This window comes from Ananas comosus, linkage group 9, assembly GCF_001540865.1.
Source record: "Ananas comosus cultivar F153 linkage group 9, ASM154086v1, whole genome shotgun sequence".
NCBI lineage: Eukaryota > Viridiplantae > Streptophyta > Magnoliopsida > Poales > Bromeliaceae > Ananas > Ananas comosus.
The window spans coordinates 11679506-11696502 of record NC_033629.1 but is presented as its reverse complement, the minus strand read 5'-3'; the positions used below and the strand labels follow the sequence as shown (position 1 = coordinate 11696502).

The window sequence follows — 16997 nt, the reverse complement described above, 5'->3', positions numbered from 1 at the left end:
CCAAAAAAAAAAAAAAAAAAAAAAAACCCTAAATTTCAATTCCCCCGTCCCTCCTCCTCCCTAGTCTTCCGCCCTCGCATACTTGATACTTCCCCCCCCCGCCCATTTCCTCCTCCACAATTCCCTCCCTCTTCCTCTCCTCCCATACCTCTAAACCTAAAAAACAAAGCAAAAAAAAAAAAATGAAGTCCTTGAGCAACTCCGTCCCCGTCCGCCGCGGCGGCGGAATTCCCAGAAACTCTCCTTCCGCGGGCCGCCGGCTCCACCCAGATTGGACGCTGGTGAGAGAAATGTCGCGTCTGCCGACCTCAAGATCAATCTGGCGCAGGCCGGCATCGACGACCGGCCGTCAACCAGCCTCACGTCTACGGCCTGGGCCGTCCATCGCCCCGACCCGGACCACGCCCTCTCCGCCCTCCTCCCCTTCTGGTCCCCCGCCACCTCCTCCTTCCTCCTCCCCTTCGCCGAGGCCTCCTTCACCCTCGAAGACGCCCACGCCCTCTCCTCCCTCCCCCTCTCCGGCTCCCCCCTCCTCCGCCCCCTCTCCCCCTCCGAGCACCGCCTCCGCCTCCGCCTCCTCGTCGAGCGCGAGAAGATCCTCCACCTCCACCCCGCCGCCCTCCGCTCCCGCCGCGTCCCCTCCCCCCTCTGGCTCCGCTGGTTCCTCCACCTCGCCGACGACCCCGAACTCCGCCACCTCGGCTTCCTCGCCTACTGGCTCACCCTCCTCGTCCTCCCCCTCTCCCCGCGCCGCGAGATCCCCGCCCGCGCCTTCGCCATCGCCGCCCGGCTCAGCGCAGGCGACCGCATCGCCCTCGCGCAGATCGCCACCGCCAATGTCTACCGCGATCTCAATCGAATCGCCTCCGCCATTCGCGCCGGGAGAGGGGGACGGGTCGAGGTGTCGGCCGCGCCGTTCGGCCTGCTGCAAGCTTGGGTCTGGGAGCGGTTCGCGAGCCTGCGGCCGCCGCCGCCGCGGAATTTGGTGTACCCCCTGTCGAGGGCTCGGATCGTGCGCTGGAGTAAGAGGAGGAGAGTCACGACGACGGAAGAGGCCCTCCGCGTGTTTCGCGACGGGCGGTGCTTCGTGTGGAGGCCCTACTCGGAGAACGGCGGTAATTGGAAAGAGCCCGATTGGTACAGTTGCGAACCAGAGGTGATTCATGTCGAGAAAGGGGCGCCCGATTGGTTTCCCGACTTTCTCGCGGTTGTTTCGCCGTCTACGTTGGTCGGCTTTTTCGGCGACGGTCTCATTTCCTCCGAGGAGTATCGGCCTTATCGGGTCGCTAGGCAATTCGGCTACGATCAAGCCGTTCCGGAGTCGTCGAAGAAAATGCACGCGCTCGGCCTCGATGGATCCAAAATCTACGTCCCGAGCATAACCAGATGCGGCGAAACAAGCGCGGATTACATTCCTTGGTGGAATAAGTTCATCGAAACGTGTCAGAAAGAGGATGCCGCATGCAAAAGCAGATCGAATGGATCGGACAAACGGAAAGGACATGAAGAAGAGAATGAAAGGGAAAATATAGGGAGTGTAACCAAGGAGTTGAAGGAAAATGATGGTAATAGGGTAGATCATATGGTGCCAAAGCATAGTGTGAAGAGGAGAAAATCAGAAACAGTTGAGTTTAAAAGAGAGGCGGAGAAAGAAAATATAAATTTAGATTTCGATGTGGAATTTAATGTACGAACACCTTCGGTACCTGATAAGAGATCTGAGGTAGTAATTATCGACGACAGCGAAGAAGAGAGTGCTGATTGTGAGGGGGAGGATCAAAGTCGACGTCTTGTTGAGGAGTTGGAGGAGTTCGTACGCCGCGGGCTTTTGACGGAATGGGAACCGAGTTCGCCCGAAGCAGACGAAAAGAGCAGCGGACGGGATAAGACAACCACAAAGAGGGCCGACCCTTACGGGAGCGAGGCTATTCGGATGTATCCCCGGTTTTTTGAGCTTATTCCCCAAGACCCACACTACAGAGGATTACTTAGTTCGAGCGTCGGCGAAGATGTTAGGAGAGATGTTTACCTCGCGAAGTGGTATAGACTTGTGGAGTTGATGAGGCTAGCACTGAAAACGTCGTGGGATACCGACCCTTTGGAGATTGAAAAGCTGCTGAGGGAAGCTCGAAAACTTGAGCAGTTCGGGTTTAATGTTAGGCACCTGATCGCGCGTTTGAGAGAACCACAAGCCCGAGTGGAGAGACTGGAAAAGGCTAGACGTAGGCTCGAAGAGGCACAGAGAACAGAGAAAGAAGCAAGAGACGTGAAAGCTCTTTCTAGCCATATAAGCGAATTAGAAAGCAAGTTAAGATCTATCGAGAAAAAGTTAGACGAAAGCCGACAAGCCATCGGTTTAATACAGCAGGATAAGTTGAAGCGCCCAATAAATATGGAGTATTTGAAGAGGGAAGTGGAAGTTGCGGAAGAGAATTTGCGAGCTATGAAAAGGGGATGTTCGGTTTATGAAAACCGAAATTGAGTAATCTGAAAAGTAAGGTTTTGATGTGATTAATCACCTTGTCGAACACTCTTTTTTGGGCTCCTTTTTGTTTCATGTAATTATTTTGTTGCAGCAACTTAGATGTGAATGTTTTGAATACTTTAGCATGCACATTTTGTTGTTTATCCAGCAAAACTTACCAAATGATATAAGTTTTCTGTTTGTTTCATGTGACTGTACATGTTTTCTAGTATTGATATTTCAGTTCTTAGTTTGTGAAATTTATGTTTGCTCGCAAGTTCTGATTCAACTGAATCTTAGATACATGATTCTCTGTCAATGCAAATTTGATCCCATTTTAGATGTCGGCTCCCAATATATGCATCTGACAATGTGGCTCATGTTAAAAACCAGCTGCAGGTGCCAGGTACTCTCCTTTATGCTATTTTATCCTGTGTTTTCACATTTGTGCTGTCATGTGGGTAACATCTAATGTTAGATTTGTCGACTTTTTAGCTCAACTAATCTTTTTAGAGAAGTGATAACAATGCTCGCCAAATCCTGCATAAAGTCATAAACATATATAGGGGAAGCTTTTCGATGGCTGTTCTGGGTTGCATGAGAGTTCTTTGTTGTTTGGTTTTACCTGATCTAGGAGTTCTGCACCAAACTCCAAGGGAATTGACGCGTTATCTTAATCGCTTTTTCAAGTTCATCGATTCTATTTATACAGTGCCTGTTAAATGTGAATGCTTAGTAGTGTTGTAGCTGGTATATTCTTGAGTAAGTGCTTTTATATGATACTAACAGTGATTGTGACAAAAGGACCAAAAGTGATTGTACCATCTCGAAGTTTTCAGTTGTTCGATTATATTATCGCGATAGTTTTCAATCTTAATTCTGGTTGTTAAAACTTAAAAAGTCTGAAGTTACTGAACTGTAAGTGATTTCCATTATTCGATGTCTTCTTGCTGCTATACTTTCTTTCTTTGGTTCTGACGAAAAAGTTTCGAATGTATGTGCGGAAATAATAGATTGATGTGTGAATTGGTAGAATAATAAACATATGCTGAAAGAAAAACACTTGGGGTGGTTGTTTGTTGAGTTGTACTTGTAGATATCATGATCATAATAGCTCATTAACTTTCATGGTGAATGCTAATTGATTCATGTTCAATATATAACATAAAATATTGTTATCTGATAGCTTAAACTTTTGAGAATAACAGTTATTTTATAACTTTTAGACTTAATTACACTCTACTACACTATACTTTAGTGTTCTTTGCCGTTGCTATATTATGCTATTATTTTTTCGAAGGCACTGTTGTATTATTATATTTTATCAATCTCTACACTATATTTTAAATTTAGTATTGTTTTTTCACCTTGTACTATTTTCTTTTTTCATAGGTATAACTAGACTTTTTTTTTCTTGCCAATCTCTACAATATTGTCAACAAATGTATCATTTCAGATAAAATGTAACAAATTTATTAAGAGGCATCATTTAAATAATAATAATAAATATGTAAAATAACAAATTATTTTCAATTATTTTTTTTGTTATTTTGAATATTTTGTTATTTTTTATGTCAAAATGATTAGTGTTTTGGAAAAGTTTTTATATAAAATTATAGATTTATTGTTTATATTGTAGAAATTAAAAAAATAATAATTAACTGATGATAGAGCCTCGAGGCCCTGAAACGTTACAAATAGCAAACCTTGTCAACCTAAAGAAGTAAAAATCAAAATAAAGTAAAATTTTTCTTCATGCATAACAATCATACTCATCTTATTTAGTAGTATTATCATTTTATTTTACTAATGACAAAATTTTGAGACACCAGCAAATCCATAATATATGTGGGCCCAGAGCTCTAGCAATAAAAATCAAAATTAAACATTAAAGCTAATAATTTAAATTTAATAAATTATTAGTACTAGTAAGCTGCCTCATTAGACAGGTTTTCCTAATCTTCGTATCTATGAAATGTATTTTTTAGCTTTTCGATTACTTACATGTAAAATTATAGGGCTTTTTTTTTGCATTTGGTCCCTTCAAAAAATTTATTTTCATAAATAATTGCGCCAAATTTATAATTACAATTTTGACTCTATCTCTGCTACGCAAGCGCCACGTAAACGTCATACAAGCAAGAATAAAGGTGCTGGAATAAGTTGAACAAGATAATCTATTCATCATCTGTGTCTAAGAAAAATATAGATATTGCGAAAAGATATAAGTGTTGAACATAGAGAATATAAGTATGTAACACGGCGAACCATTCACGGTGTTTGAACACGGTGAATAGTTTATTGTGTTCAACTTAATGCCCCTCCCTAGTCAGCTTGCACGATGCTGATGTGGTGCCGCGGAAATATGACCAAAATTATGATGTATAAATTTGATAGGACTACTTGTGATTTTTTTTTTATTATTTTTTTTTTAAAGGGCCAAATGCAAAAAAAAACCCCAATATACCGTTTGGTTCGGGGTTAAGGAAAAACTAGTTATTATAGGGATATAGTTAAGTTTAGGGTTAAGGTGGGGTTAAAGTATTTTTGTGTTTGGTTGCAGGTTAGAGTTAAGTCAGGATAGTGAAAAATAGTGTTTGGTTGGAGTAGGTGGGATAATAAGGATAGTGGGTTATTATGAATAGAAAATAGTGTTTGGTTGGAATTTGGTGGGGTTAGGTGAGATTAGCTAATCCGGGATAATTCATTTGAGGTGGAATTAGCTGGGGTTAGCTAACCCCATCCATATTTTTAGAAGTGTTTGAGGGATAAAATGGGGGTTAAGGTTAAGGTTTATAGATAAAAAGTAAAGATCCTGTCCTGTGCATACTCCATTATTGCAGGCCATTGTGGATACACCTTAAGCACCGCGCACTTGTTACTATTTACAACCCCGCCACTCACCCGGATAACACAAAACTTTAAGCTATAACGCACTATATATACCACCACTCCGCCCACGAGGCCATGGCCACCGCTTGCTCTCTCCTCTCCCCTCTCTCTCTCCTCCGCATCTCCTCCAAATTCCTTTCGGTCCCGCGCATCCCCGTCCTCGCCATTCGCGCCCAATCCAAGGTGCTCCGTCTCTTCTCCCCGATCTCTTTCCGAAACCCTGGTTCGTGTGATGATCCGTTGTGTGTTTGCAGAGATTTGATCGATTTCGCCCGTTGTTCTCGTCGTCCATGGCGAGCTCTTCGGATTCGAAGGAGGCTCCTGCGAACAACCCCGGTCTCCGATCGGAGCCCGACGAGGCCACCAAAGGTTACTTCTTGCAGCAAACGGTGAGCCCTAATTTGGTGTTTTTTTAGGGTTGAAATGAGTGTTTGTTTGATCTGAGGGCGAAGTTTCTTTCTTCTTTTTTTTTTAATCTAATTTTAGGTTGATTAAACTATTGATCACTGAAATTATGCTAAAGATTCATTTAGATCATCGAAACTTCAATTTCGATTTGTTTTGATTAAAGCATTGGACTCTAACTATTGTTTCGATAAGAGCATTACGTTTAGTTTCAATTTTTCTATGATTAGGGATTCCCTCAGCTATAGGCTATCTTGATATAAACCCCTCAAGTATTTTTGTTTGATTGACAAACCCCAATTTTGATTTTTAATGTTATTTTGACCAATAAAATTGGGAACTTTCTTAAGCCTTGTGATAATTTTAAGCATATCTAGTGTGAACACTTTTGCAGCTGGTGGAATTGCTGATTTCATTAATTGATAACCGATAGCTAACAAAATCGTTGATTTCAATGAGACTCGAATTCGATTTAGGAAAGTAACTAAAATTGATACAGTTAAAAGTTGAGGGTGTCAATCAAAAGAAAAGTAGTTAAAGGAGTCTAATTGAAATTGGCCTATAGATAAGGAGGTTTACATACATTTGAATCATTTTTTCTACGGAATGATGTGATAGCTGATTCAGCTAGCAAAAGATGATGTGGCAATGACTTGAAGTTAATTAAGTTGCAACATTGTTTGACTAATTATTTTTCAACTATCACGCCGTCTCCGAGAAGTGTGTTGGCAGCTGAATCAGTGATTACATCATCGCCAAGAGATGAACCGGTAGCCATGTTATAGTAGCTCAATTGAAACAAATTTAAGTTTGGTGACGCAAGTGAGATTTCACTGTAAATTTAGTGACTGATGGTGTACTTTTCCCTTTATTTTCTTGTATTTCCCCTTTGAGTTAGGCAGTTGGGTTTTTTAGGGTAATCTTCTGTTGACAAAGCAAATCTGAATTTTTGGTTTTTTTAATGGTTTGCAGATGTTTCGAGTTAAAGATCCTAAAGTGAGTCTTGATTTCTACTCTCGTGTGTTGGGGATGAAGTAAGTTCCATTCAGATATCCTTTTCTTGGTTACTTATTGTTCTGTGGTACATTCTTTACAATTTTAGAAATAAATCAATGATTGGCTGATGATAAACACTGGCACGTGTCTAGAGTATGTACCCAGAATGTATATTGTGACATCCATAATTCAAGCTACCTGAATAGGATCATTTTGACCTGACAAGCATAACTCCATGCCCAGAGAAAACCTATTTTGATTAATTAATTTCAATTAATGTCCCTTTTATTTGCTTTGCTGGAAGTCATGACGATGCAAAAATGTTTTGTATAATTAAATTGATACCAAGAAGCTAACAAAAAGTTGCAACAATGTAGAGCTTCTATTTCATATCTATACTTCTTATGTTAATTTCTTTAAACATAGTAGAAGCCATTACAAGTTCTATTGTTGGAGTTCTTCCTATTCACTTAATTTTGGGCGTTAGGCTTATAATTTTTCTTGCATGAAAAACCAGGTTATTGAAGCGACTGGATTTCCCTGAAATGAAGTTCAGCTTGTATTTTCTTGGCTACGAGGTTGGATTTCGACTTTCACCTTCTTTTCCCAGAGATTTATTCTGCTTGATGACTTCAAAACACTAAAATGATATTTCTTTGTCGTGTTTAGGATACTGCATCAGCACCAGCTGATCCAGTTCAGCGAACTGTGTGGACCTTCTCACAGAAGGCTACACTTGAGCTCACCCAGTAAGGATCCCTCCCTCCTATGATTTGATAGTTATGTTCATTCTCTCTCTTATGATATTCTTTTCTAATAATCCTCGTGTTGATAGCTTGTTTTTCTTTTTTTTCTTTTTTCTTGATATATCTTCACTAATCATATCGTCTTCTCTTCCTTTTGTATCCTTTCAGCAACTGGGGTACAGAAACTGATCCTGAATTCAAAGGTTACCACAATGGGAACTCAGAGCCTCGTGGCTTTGGTGCGTATTGTTTGGCATACATTACATGCAGCATATCTTGTTCATAATCCGGCCTGTTTAGATATTTCCTTTAATTGTGGATCTTCATAATTCAGAATAACCACTACTATTAGGACACTTCTTTTTTTTTTTTTTAATAAGCTTTTTTTCCCCCCTTCTCTAGGTCATATTGGGATCACTGTTGATGACACATACAAGGCATGCGAGCGATTTGAATGCCTAGGAGTGGAATTTGTGAAGAAACCTGATGATGGTAATTCTACTTTCAAATGGACTTACTGCATTCAACTGGATTTGATTGTTGGCTCGATTTGACTAATCAGAGTAGTAAATTATGCCCTGATGTTAGATGGGAAGCGTGCAAGTCTCAATGCTTTTTATGTTTAGTCATATTCTGATATTAGAGCTGAACTTCTCAAAGTTACCCTGCTTATGAGCCTCGTAATTCATTATATCACGTTTTCCGTAAAGAACTGCAATGGTATTTTAGCTCCCTTGACTCTATACAACACAAACTAAGTTTGATAAGTTTTAAGTAATTTCTCCAACTAATCACATCAGAGTGAACCTTCCCACCCCATCCCCCGACCCCCCCCCCCCCTCCCCTTTCTGTTTTTTCATTTGCAACCATTCCAAGGGTCTTTTCAATTTTTTTTTTCCTGCTCATGATTCCTACACTTCCGCCGTTTTTAAATTTCTATCCAACCAGCATATGCAATTATATTATATATGTGTGGTGTTCTTTATGCATGGATTATTCTAATGCGCTGGTTGATTTTCTACTAAACAAGGTGCGCCAAACCGTTGTGTCAAGAGATTAGTATTAGATTATGTCCGACAACTTGTGTACTGCATTCATAACAGCATTTGCAAAAGCAGAATTCTCACAGTTGAAATTATATTACTTCGATTTACGAAAGTAAACTTGTGTAAACTTTTTATATGCTTGGATGCAGGCAAAATGAAAGGCATAGCGTTCATCAAAGATCCCGATGGCTACTGGATCGAGATCTTCGACCTAAAAAGAATCGGCGAGGTGACTGTCGTCGCATCATGAGACCATATTTAGAGCTCATAATACATTACTACCTGTTTCGGTATTTTGCCTGCGACTATTCTTGTTGTACTAATTTCCTGTTATGAAATAAATTAGCCTCGATTGTTGGATGGCCCGCTAAGATTTGAGTCATTTGAAAGAAGAACCATTAAGCTGTTGCCTTAATCTTCTAACATGATCTTGGTTGAATCCATGAGCATATCCTATTTGTAGGTTTTGTCACATCTCATCCTATTAAATTTCTCAGCAAATTGCTCGGGTCATTTTTTTTTCTTGGTAACTTATTCTCTAGGAAAGTTTTAAGCTTTACGAGAGCAGTATTTTTAACATTTTACATTCAATATTCTTGTTATGTTTAGGTTTGATTCGTACGCAAGTGTCTATCTCTCTGTTGTTCAACTTTATGTAAGCTTTGGATGAAGAGCCAATAACCTTTACAAGAAAACATCTTGTTGGAGAACAATGTGTTCACCAAAATATGGCTTCACTGCAGGACTGTGGAGCGAAGCACATCATCCCACATCCTGTTTCTCTTCACCATCCTAACAAATGTTCTCCACAAGGTTACATCTTCTGCCGAAGGTAGGCAGCGGCTTCGCCGTAAAACTCATCCATCACAACTCATACTGGCCTAATTTGCCTGCCTCCGACCGACGGAAAGATGCCCTCGAGCTCTCTAAACTCCGCCCCGACTAACTTCAAATCCATCTTAGGGGTGCCGTAAGCACTTCCGGCTCCGGTCTGTCCCTGCAAGCTCGAGTATCTTTTGGAATTCTCTATTGACGCACCTGCGGTGGACACCGTCAAATCCAAATCCAATGCCTACCCTGCAGTCGATGCTATCCGCGGAGAGATCCTTACTTTGATCCCTGCAAGTCATCCTCCTTCAGGAGAACGAAGTGCGACCAACACCATCGATTACGTAGATTATTATAACATCATTCATTTTTTACTAAACAAATAGTACAACTACAACACGAAGAGCTCTTTAATTCTACCACTATAAAAAGCAACAGTCGGGGGAAAAAGAAAATTTCTACCTAGATTTCACTTTATCTGAAAATCTATTTCAAACTGAATTTTATCTGCTGTGAAACAAGTAGGGAACTTAGGAAGCTTGAGTCATAATAATTTTTCAAATTATTATTACGCCTAACTTAAATTTATCTAGCCCGTGTATTGTATGAGATATTTGTGCAGTGATCTCTAATACGATATTCTCCGAGGGACCTCTCTGTAAAAAGTTTCTCTTTGCGAAAAGTTCTACCCTTCCCACCACCTCCTCCTCCACAAAACCCCCAAAAAAATTCCATGGCGATGTGGCGTCGGAGTGGGGTCGCGGCGATCCACTCCCTCCGCCGGAGATCGCCCTCCCTCCTCGGCGGCGGCGCTGCCCCTCCGTCGCCGCCGCAGCCGTGGCGGAGCCCGGAACTCTCCGCGGCTCTCCCCCGAAGAGCTTCTTCGACCTCGTCCCTGCGAGGTCCTTCGCGGCCCCGATCCAAGTACGGTTTCCGATAACGATGATGAATTCTTCGCCTGGTCCTTCGCCTTTGGGTTGGTAAATTTGTGGTATAGCTAAAGTTTTGATCTTTGGGGTTGTTTTTGTCGTGTGCTTTTAGGCGAAGCCGAAAACTGCGAACGATGCTTCTTCGGGGCCTAGGGTTAATGCGGCGATCACTGTTCCCTTTGTTCGGCTTGTTACTGATGAAGGTATATGAATCCTTGTTATGCTTTTCATCCATTTTGTGAGGATTTGTTGCATTCCAAACGCTGTGCCTATAAGTTTTTAAATCTAAACTTAACCATTAGATGTGATCTACAGTGCTTAGGAGAAGTTATCCACTGATTAATGGCGGCCATAGCTATTTTATTCTGTGATTGCAATCTAGGTGTTTGGTTTTAGTTCATTCAAGGTCGTGGTGATTAGGATTGTTAGAATAATGCATTACTCCTGTGAGGTGATTTATCCTGATTATTACAAGGCCCTTGAGTAAATAAAAGAGATCTACCAAATAAGAAGTTCAGGCATCCCATAATTTTTTATATACTTTTTGTCATTTAATGAACAATAGTTTTTTTTTTTAATATTTTTTTTTTTTTTTAAACTGCTGAATTTGTGACTCCTTGATCCCTCCAAAATAGGCTCCCACAAAATTATGATAACTTACAATTAGTGCTACAATTAGGGGCCTTAGAGAAATTTTAATATAGTTAAGCATGATGGTGTGTAAGCCTTTCTCAAAAAATACCCTGTTATGGCTACAGTTTGGTACCATATCAAATGTTCAATGTACTCCTAATATACTAGTTAGCAGAGTTGTAGTTTGTTATCATTGAGAATACTGCAGTTCTTTCTCTTTTTTTAACATTCTTTTTCGAGAAGAGCATGTACTTTCAGGTCAATTAAATGCTAATATGTTCTACCTGTTGTTGATATTGTGGGAAGCATAAAAATTGTTTTACTTGCTCTCTTTATGGGATTGAAGTTCTTTGTAGCTATTCCGGAAAGTGCTTGCTCATTCAGTTAAGTTTACAGGTCATAGTATTGTCTCTACAAAGGAAGCACTTGATCGTGCAATGAAGCTCAATCTCGACTTAGTTGAGGTAGACTATTTTTCCGTTCATAGCAAAGAGGGATCTTTCTTTTCTTCTTTTTTTTTTTTTGGCACCACAGAATCCTATTTGTGTTGTCTCTTATGCTGAGTCTACAACAGGTGACAATCAAATCTTTCCTAATCACCTCTAACCATATAATGTTTGCTCTCGCTATTTTGGCATCACTATTTTGGATTGCCTTGTTATTAAGGCTAGCGAATTTGCATCTTCTGCAGATTGAAATCTAACTGCAATACGTTTGACAACAAATATTGGCAACTGAGAATTAGAGAGAGATTTATTTTAGAGTTGAGAGCATGGTTTTCCATTGTTCCAATTTCTTTTTATGCAATGCCTTTTATTAACTTTCGTGCCTTTCTTTATTACCTTAGAAAACTGATTTTGTTCAATGTTCCCACTTGTTGAGTTTAAACTGTAGAGTTGTTGACTAACCTATTGCTGTTCTAAATTATACTCAGGTTCAAAGAGCTGCAAATCCACCTGTTTGCAAGATGATGGACTTCCATAAGGAGAAGTATAAACAAGAAATAAAGGAAAAGGAACGTGCGAAAACCAAGGTAAGGTGCAATCTATTCCTTCCAATGCTATATAGAATTGATAGTAAGGACTTCATATTTTGACGGAGGATCTATGACTGTCCTCGATGGTTACAAAATGCTAATTATGTTTTCACATTATAATCACCGAATACATATTGAAACGTTATGAAAGATATGAGATTGTAAGTTGGCGATCCATTATGTCACTGTATGATTACTAGAGATGAAGAGACCTCAGTTTTTTTTTCTAATTCATTTATGCTGTCAAAAGTTCCGAGGATGTGCTCAATCTATCAACTCTCTATAGGAGTTATTGGATTAGATCCACTGTTGAATTCAAAAAGTATCTAGGTTTCAACATAGAGAGTTATCTCTATCAAGAAAGTTCTTGAGTTGTGGACTCCAAAGTTGGAGGGCTTTATGTGTCTAGCTGCATTAGAACAAGCAACGTAAGTAGAGAGATGATGATTCGAGCCATTGCCCCATGATGAAGACTGATTAAGATGTATGCTCAGGGGCCATTTGAAAAGGAGCAATGTGTCAATCTATGTGGCACATGACAACTTAATAGTTATGCAGAGAGACTAGATTGTTGCAATTGAAACTAAAGACTAAATTGAAATGAAGGTCAGACTTCTAATATCAAATTTGCAACTTACCCAAAATTTCTCTTTTCGCTGCCAAATATTACCATCTTTCGCTTAATATTTGAATGCTATTCTCCATCTCTTCTGTTATGTTCTGTCTTCTGAACAACTATTAGGCAAATGTAAATTTAGCTGCCTATACAAATATTTGTATATTCAATTGTGAATAGGTATATGTTGCTAATGCTACAAAAGATCTGATGCATCTGGTTGTGTGATGCAGTCTGCACTTACTTTACGCAGCGGAGAGAAAAAAGAAGTACGTTTCAAAGCTAAAACTGTAAGTAATTCTTCCACCTATTATGTCCCAACTAGTCAGTGTTCTGTAGTTTCATCAAATTCTAGTACTCATATAGCTGCTAATAATTAATAAAGCTTCTCTTCTTTTGAAACAAGACTCCACTGTTATCTATCTAGGTCGATAAATCGTAATCAAATACATGATTGATTACTAATTCAGATGCAGGAGCGTTTGTAGGGGTTGTCTTTCATTTCTTTCTTTCTTGTTGTTGATCTATTTAATGAAAGAATGGAGTAATTGTTGAATGCAACTTGGAAAGATTTCTCTTCTTATAAAGGCCTTCTGAGCATACTTTTAGACCTATATTTAGCAGATTTCTTTATGTATCACAAATTTCATGACAAATAGTAGTAAATATTGCGGATAAACCTTTTTCTTGATGTCATTTTGGCTGCAAGATGCTAGTTAACTAGACTTTCATGACAAACGATTTAATTCACTGTGTCTAATCAGTAAAACCTTCAAATAGTTAAATAAGAGGCAGAAAGTGGCTCTCTTAGTAATATTATTCAGGTTACCAGTCAAATTGTTAAGGCTCATCTATTGTTCGCAGGAACAAAAAGACCTAAAAGTGAAAGCAGAAGCAATCATCAGATTGACGGAGCGTGGATATAGGGTGAAGGTAAGTTTTTCATTTGTCATATAAGAGCCATTTATTATGACCAGTTCATTTTGGGACTCTGTATGTTGCATTTTTCTATGTTACTAATCATTTAGCTTACTAGTTCTAGAAAATGAACAGTTCTTGCTGAAGCAGCTTTTAAGTTGATAGGAAACCTGGCAGTATATTTCTTCTTATGATTCATTGCCGCCATTGCCACCACCATCTTGCCTGCATCATGTGTTATTTATCTTCTCATTTAAGTAGTTATGATTTGGTGAGTTAACTTGTATGTGGTAAGCATCATCAATGCTACGTACTTATAGTAGCAAGTGTGATTGCATTTGATGCGATGAATTGTATAACTGAATCCAAATTACCCTATTCGGACAAGAAACTGAATTTAAGTTAACCATAAGGATCCAAATTTTAATCCCAATCCTAAGCCGATGCTAATCTACTCAAAAACTGAATCCAAATTATAAATGAATGAATCCACATTAAAATTATGAGAGTAGAGCTATTATGCTTTCAGAAGCATAAGGGAGTTGGTGCTTCTAACTTTTTGACCCTTGGATTAAACCCTTTGACCATTTCCAACCTTTGGATTAATATTATTAATCTAGTGGGACCACCCAACCCTAAGGAGGACCATTATCATCCCGACCTTCAATTCTTGATCTAAGGGCTAAAAAGTCGGAAGCATCAACTTCCTTGTGCTTCCGAAAGCATCAACTTCCTTGTGCTTCCGAAAGCATAATAGCTCTACACAAATAATGACTAAAAGGAAAATAGACTTGAACCTTAAAAGCGCAGAACTGTTTTGCATAAATTTGTTTATCGAAATAATTGTGATTGTGATTACATTACAGCATAAAGCATATCAGGTGGTTGTCGACTTTCCTAGTCATGCTTTTCAGTGGAGTGGTTGTGGACCATTTTTTTTTCAATCAAAATTTGTCTTTGCCGAGGATAAAGTAACTTTTGCTGCTTAGTTTAGTCATGGGCTGCCCGTTCTGTTAGGGGCATTTAGGGACACTGTAGAAGTATTTAAAAACTAAATCTAATGGATTTGTTGATTAAAGAAGCTGATTGAACTTTGAAGTTCCAGTTGTTTAGTTCTTCCGAAGAAGCTGAAAATACTCGCAATGACTTCTAAATTCATAATAATCAGATTTATGTTGCAATTTGAGATATCTAAAATCTCTTAGTTTTGTGCCGTGCCTTGATACCCACCTAAAGTTTTCTTTGGTTTTGTGATGAACTTAGATGTTTTGGATGTTTTGTTCATGACTATGCGAGGATAGAGTATATTTAGTCCATCCGTATGATTTATACCTCAGCATGAACATCAAGACTAATACTGAATGGCAGTGTCAACAGTCATCTTTGTAATAGTCAAAATTTTGCTTTCCCAGAAATCCTGTAAGCTGTAGTCTATACTGTGTGAAAATTTGCTGATTCCTCTTTTTCATTAGAGTATTATCTTCTTGACAAATATACCAAGATATAACACGTAAACCTCAATATATATGTTTTGTCAACAGTGCACAGCCATGCCGACGGGTAAAGATGAAGAAGATTTAGGGGGCCTGCTCTCTCGCCTGTTAACTCTGGTGACTACTATCCTATTAATGCCTTGATACATACACTTTTATTCTTAGATTTTTATTTGCATCCTACACATTGTAGTGGAGAAGTTTAGGTTAACTTTTTCTTTCTAGGAGTAAAAACTTCTGTGTTTCTTTTGCTCTGAACAGATAGAAGATGTATCTGTTGTGGAAAGCGGTCCGCATGTTGACCCAAACAAAGCATATGTTATTGTCAGGCATGTAAAGTTTGCTTCAAGAAAATCTGGGAAAAAAGTTAGCGAAGTTGTGGACACCGTTAGTAAAGGGGTTCAAAGTGCTGTCTCTCAAAGCAGTCTCAGCCAAGATGCGACAGCGCGCGAAGATGAAGAAGAAGAATGGGAACCGGATGAATCGTATTCAGAAACTGATGTTGAAGAAAGAGTTGTAGCCGAAGCCCAGGATCGTGGCTTCAACAAGGAATTGGTCAGGTCAAAATCCAATGTGGTGAATGATTTTGAGAAATCACTCAATTCGGATGCTAGAGGGAATGGTATTGATTCAAGACCTAACTCGGTAAATCCGAAACTAAACACGGAAAGGGCAAAGAATGAAGAGCCGGCTATTGTGGATACAAATCGTTATAGCAAACCGAACCAGGGGCCGCGCGTTCCATTCAATAACAAACAGAGAGAGCCCTATCCAAGTAATCAAGCTTCACCACCTCCGCCATATAGAAATGTTCCATTCAATAACAAACAGAGAGAGCCCTATCCAAGTAATCAAGCTTCACCACTTCCACCATATAGAAATTTTCCATTCAATAACAAACAGAGAGAGCCCTATCCAAGTAATCAAGCTTCACCACCTCCGCCATACAGAAATTTTGATCTTGGTTCACCTGAGCAAGCCAAGTTAGAAAAACCAGGTACGGGAAACCCTAATAATCCTATTCCACCACCGAGAAGCGAGCAAGCCAAGTTAGAAAAACCAGGTACGGGAAACCCTAATAATCCTATTCCACCACCGAGAAGCGAGCAAGCCAAGTTAGAAAAACCAGGTACGGGAGACCCTAATAATCCTATTCCACCACCAAAAAGCTATGGAATTTTTAGCACTCCAAAAGCTGCTGGCACTACTGAGAAACAGAACACAGGAGATGCGACTACGACACAAAGCTATGGAATTTTCAGCAGCAAATCAGCAGAGAAGCCTTCTAATGGTAGTTCGCCAACACCCAAATTTGGAATTTTCAACTCTGCGAAAAAAGAGGGTTCCAGTGATAGGAGTAAGTCATCAGATGCTAATAGTGGAAATACGAGTAATCAGAGCTCTACGACACCGAGATTCGGAGTTTTTAGTTCGAAAAATACTGCTACCTCCAATAATTAGAGCTAAAGTTACTGATGATAGTGCATTAAGCGGCTTTTGTAGCTCATAATGTACCATTAAGTTGGTGGTTATTTATTCTTTTCTTGGCAGAGAATTTCTTCTTCCTCGAGATGTCAAAGAATTTTGTTTATTTTGTGATCCAAAAGGAATGCTTTTATAAACTTGTAGCTGATATTACTACACAGAGAATAGTAATTGTTTTTAATGATTAAATCAGAAGATGAGAGGACCCTGTAAGACTTCTTCTTTTCTTTTTTTTTTTTTTTTTTTTTTTTGCATCCATGCATGCATAACCCTGCAAATATGCAAAATTGTGTAAATTGTCCTGCAAAGCTCAATTTTTTGCTTGTGTATTCCTGAAACTCATCATACATGTGATGTATATAGGGCATGAACTGTCCATGGTGGAGCATTTTGCATTTGTATGAATATGTTTAATTAGGTTAATCATGGTTTAATTAAAGCAAATACAGTTCTAAATGACACATTGTAACAGCTTGGTTGCAGCATCACAAAAGGCTTTCACTTAGTACA

The 16997-nt window shown here is 39.4% G+C and overlaps 3 protein-coding genes across 3 annotated transcripts; all 3 read left to right on the top strand.

Annotated features, from left to right (window-relative positions):
• Nucleotides 183–2672, top strand: LOC109714800. Its single transcript, XM_020239507.1, has 2 exons — nucleotides 183–281; nucleotides 329–2672. The coding sequence occupies exons 1-2, from the start codon at nucleotides 183–185 to the stop codon at nucleotides 2480–2482; spliced, it is 2253 nt and encodes a 750-aa protein (XP_020095096.1). The 3' UTR covers nucleotides 2483–2672.
• LOC109715184 (lactoylglutathione lyase) lies at nucleotides 5378–9062 on the top strand. The gene is made up of 8 exons (XM_020240075.1): nucleotides 5378–5539; nucleotides 5611–5745; nucleotides 6734–6795; nucleotides 7275–7335; nucleotides 7427–7506; nucleotides 7672–7742; nucleotides 7906–7995; nucleotides 8699–9062. The coding sequence occupies exons 1-8, from the start codon at nucleotides 5432–5434 to the stop codon at nucleotides 8797–8799; spliced, it is 708 nt and encodes a 235-aa protein (XP_020095664.1). The 5' UTR covers nucleotides 5378–5431; the 3' UTR covers nucleotides 8800–9062.
• On the top strand, nucleotides 9278–16829 carry LOC109714799 (arp2/3 complex-activating protein rickA). Its single transcript, XM_020239506.1, has 9 exons — nucleotides 9278–9362; nucleotides 9988–10301; nucleotides 10419–10509; nucleotides 11336–11403; nucleotides 11874–11972; nucleotides 12825–12881; nucleotides 13456–13524; nucleotides 15051–15119; nucleotides 15264–16829. Exons 1-9 carry the CDS (start codon nucleotides 9278–9280, stop codon nucleotides 16461–16463), a joined length of 2052 nt encoding a protein of 683 aa, XP_020095095.1. The 3' UTR covers nucleotides 16464–16829.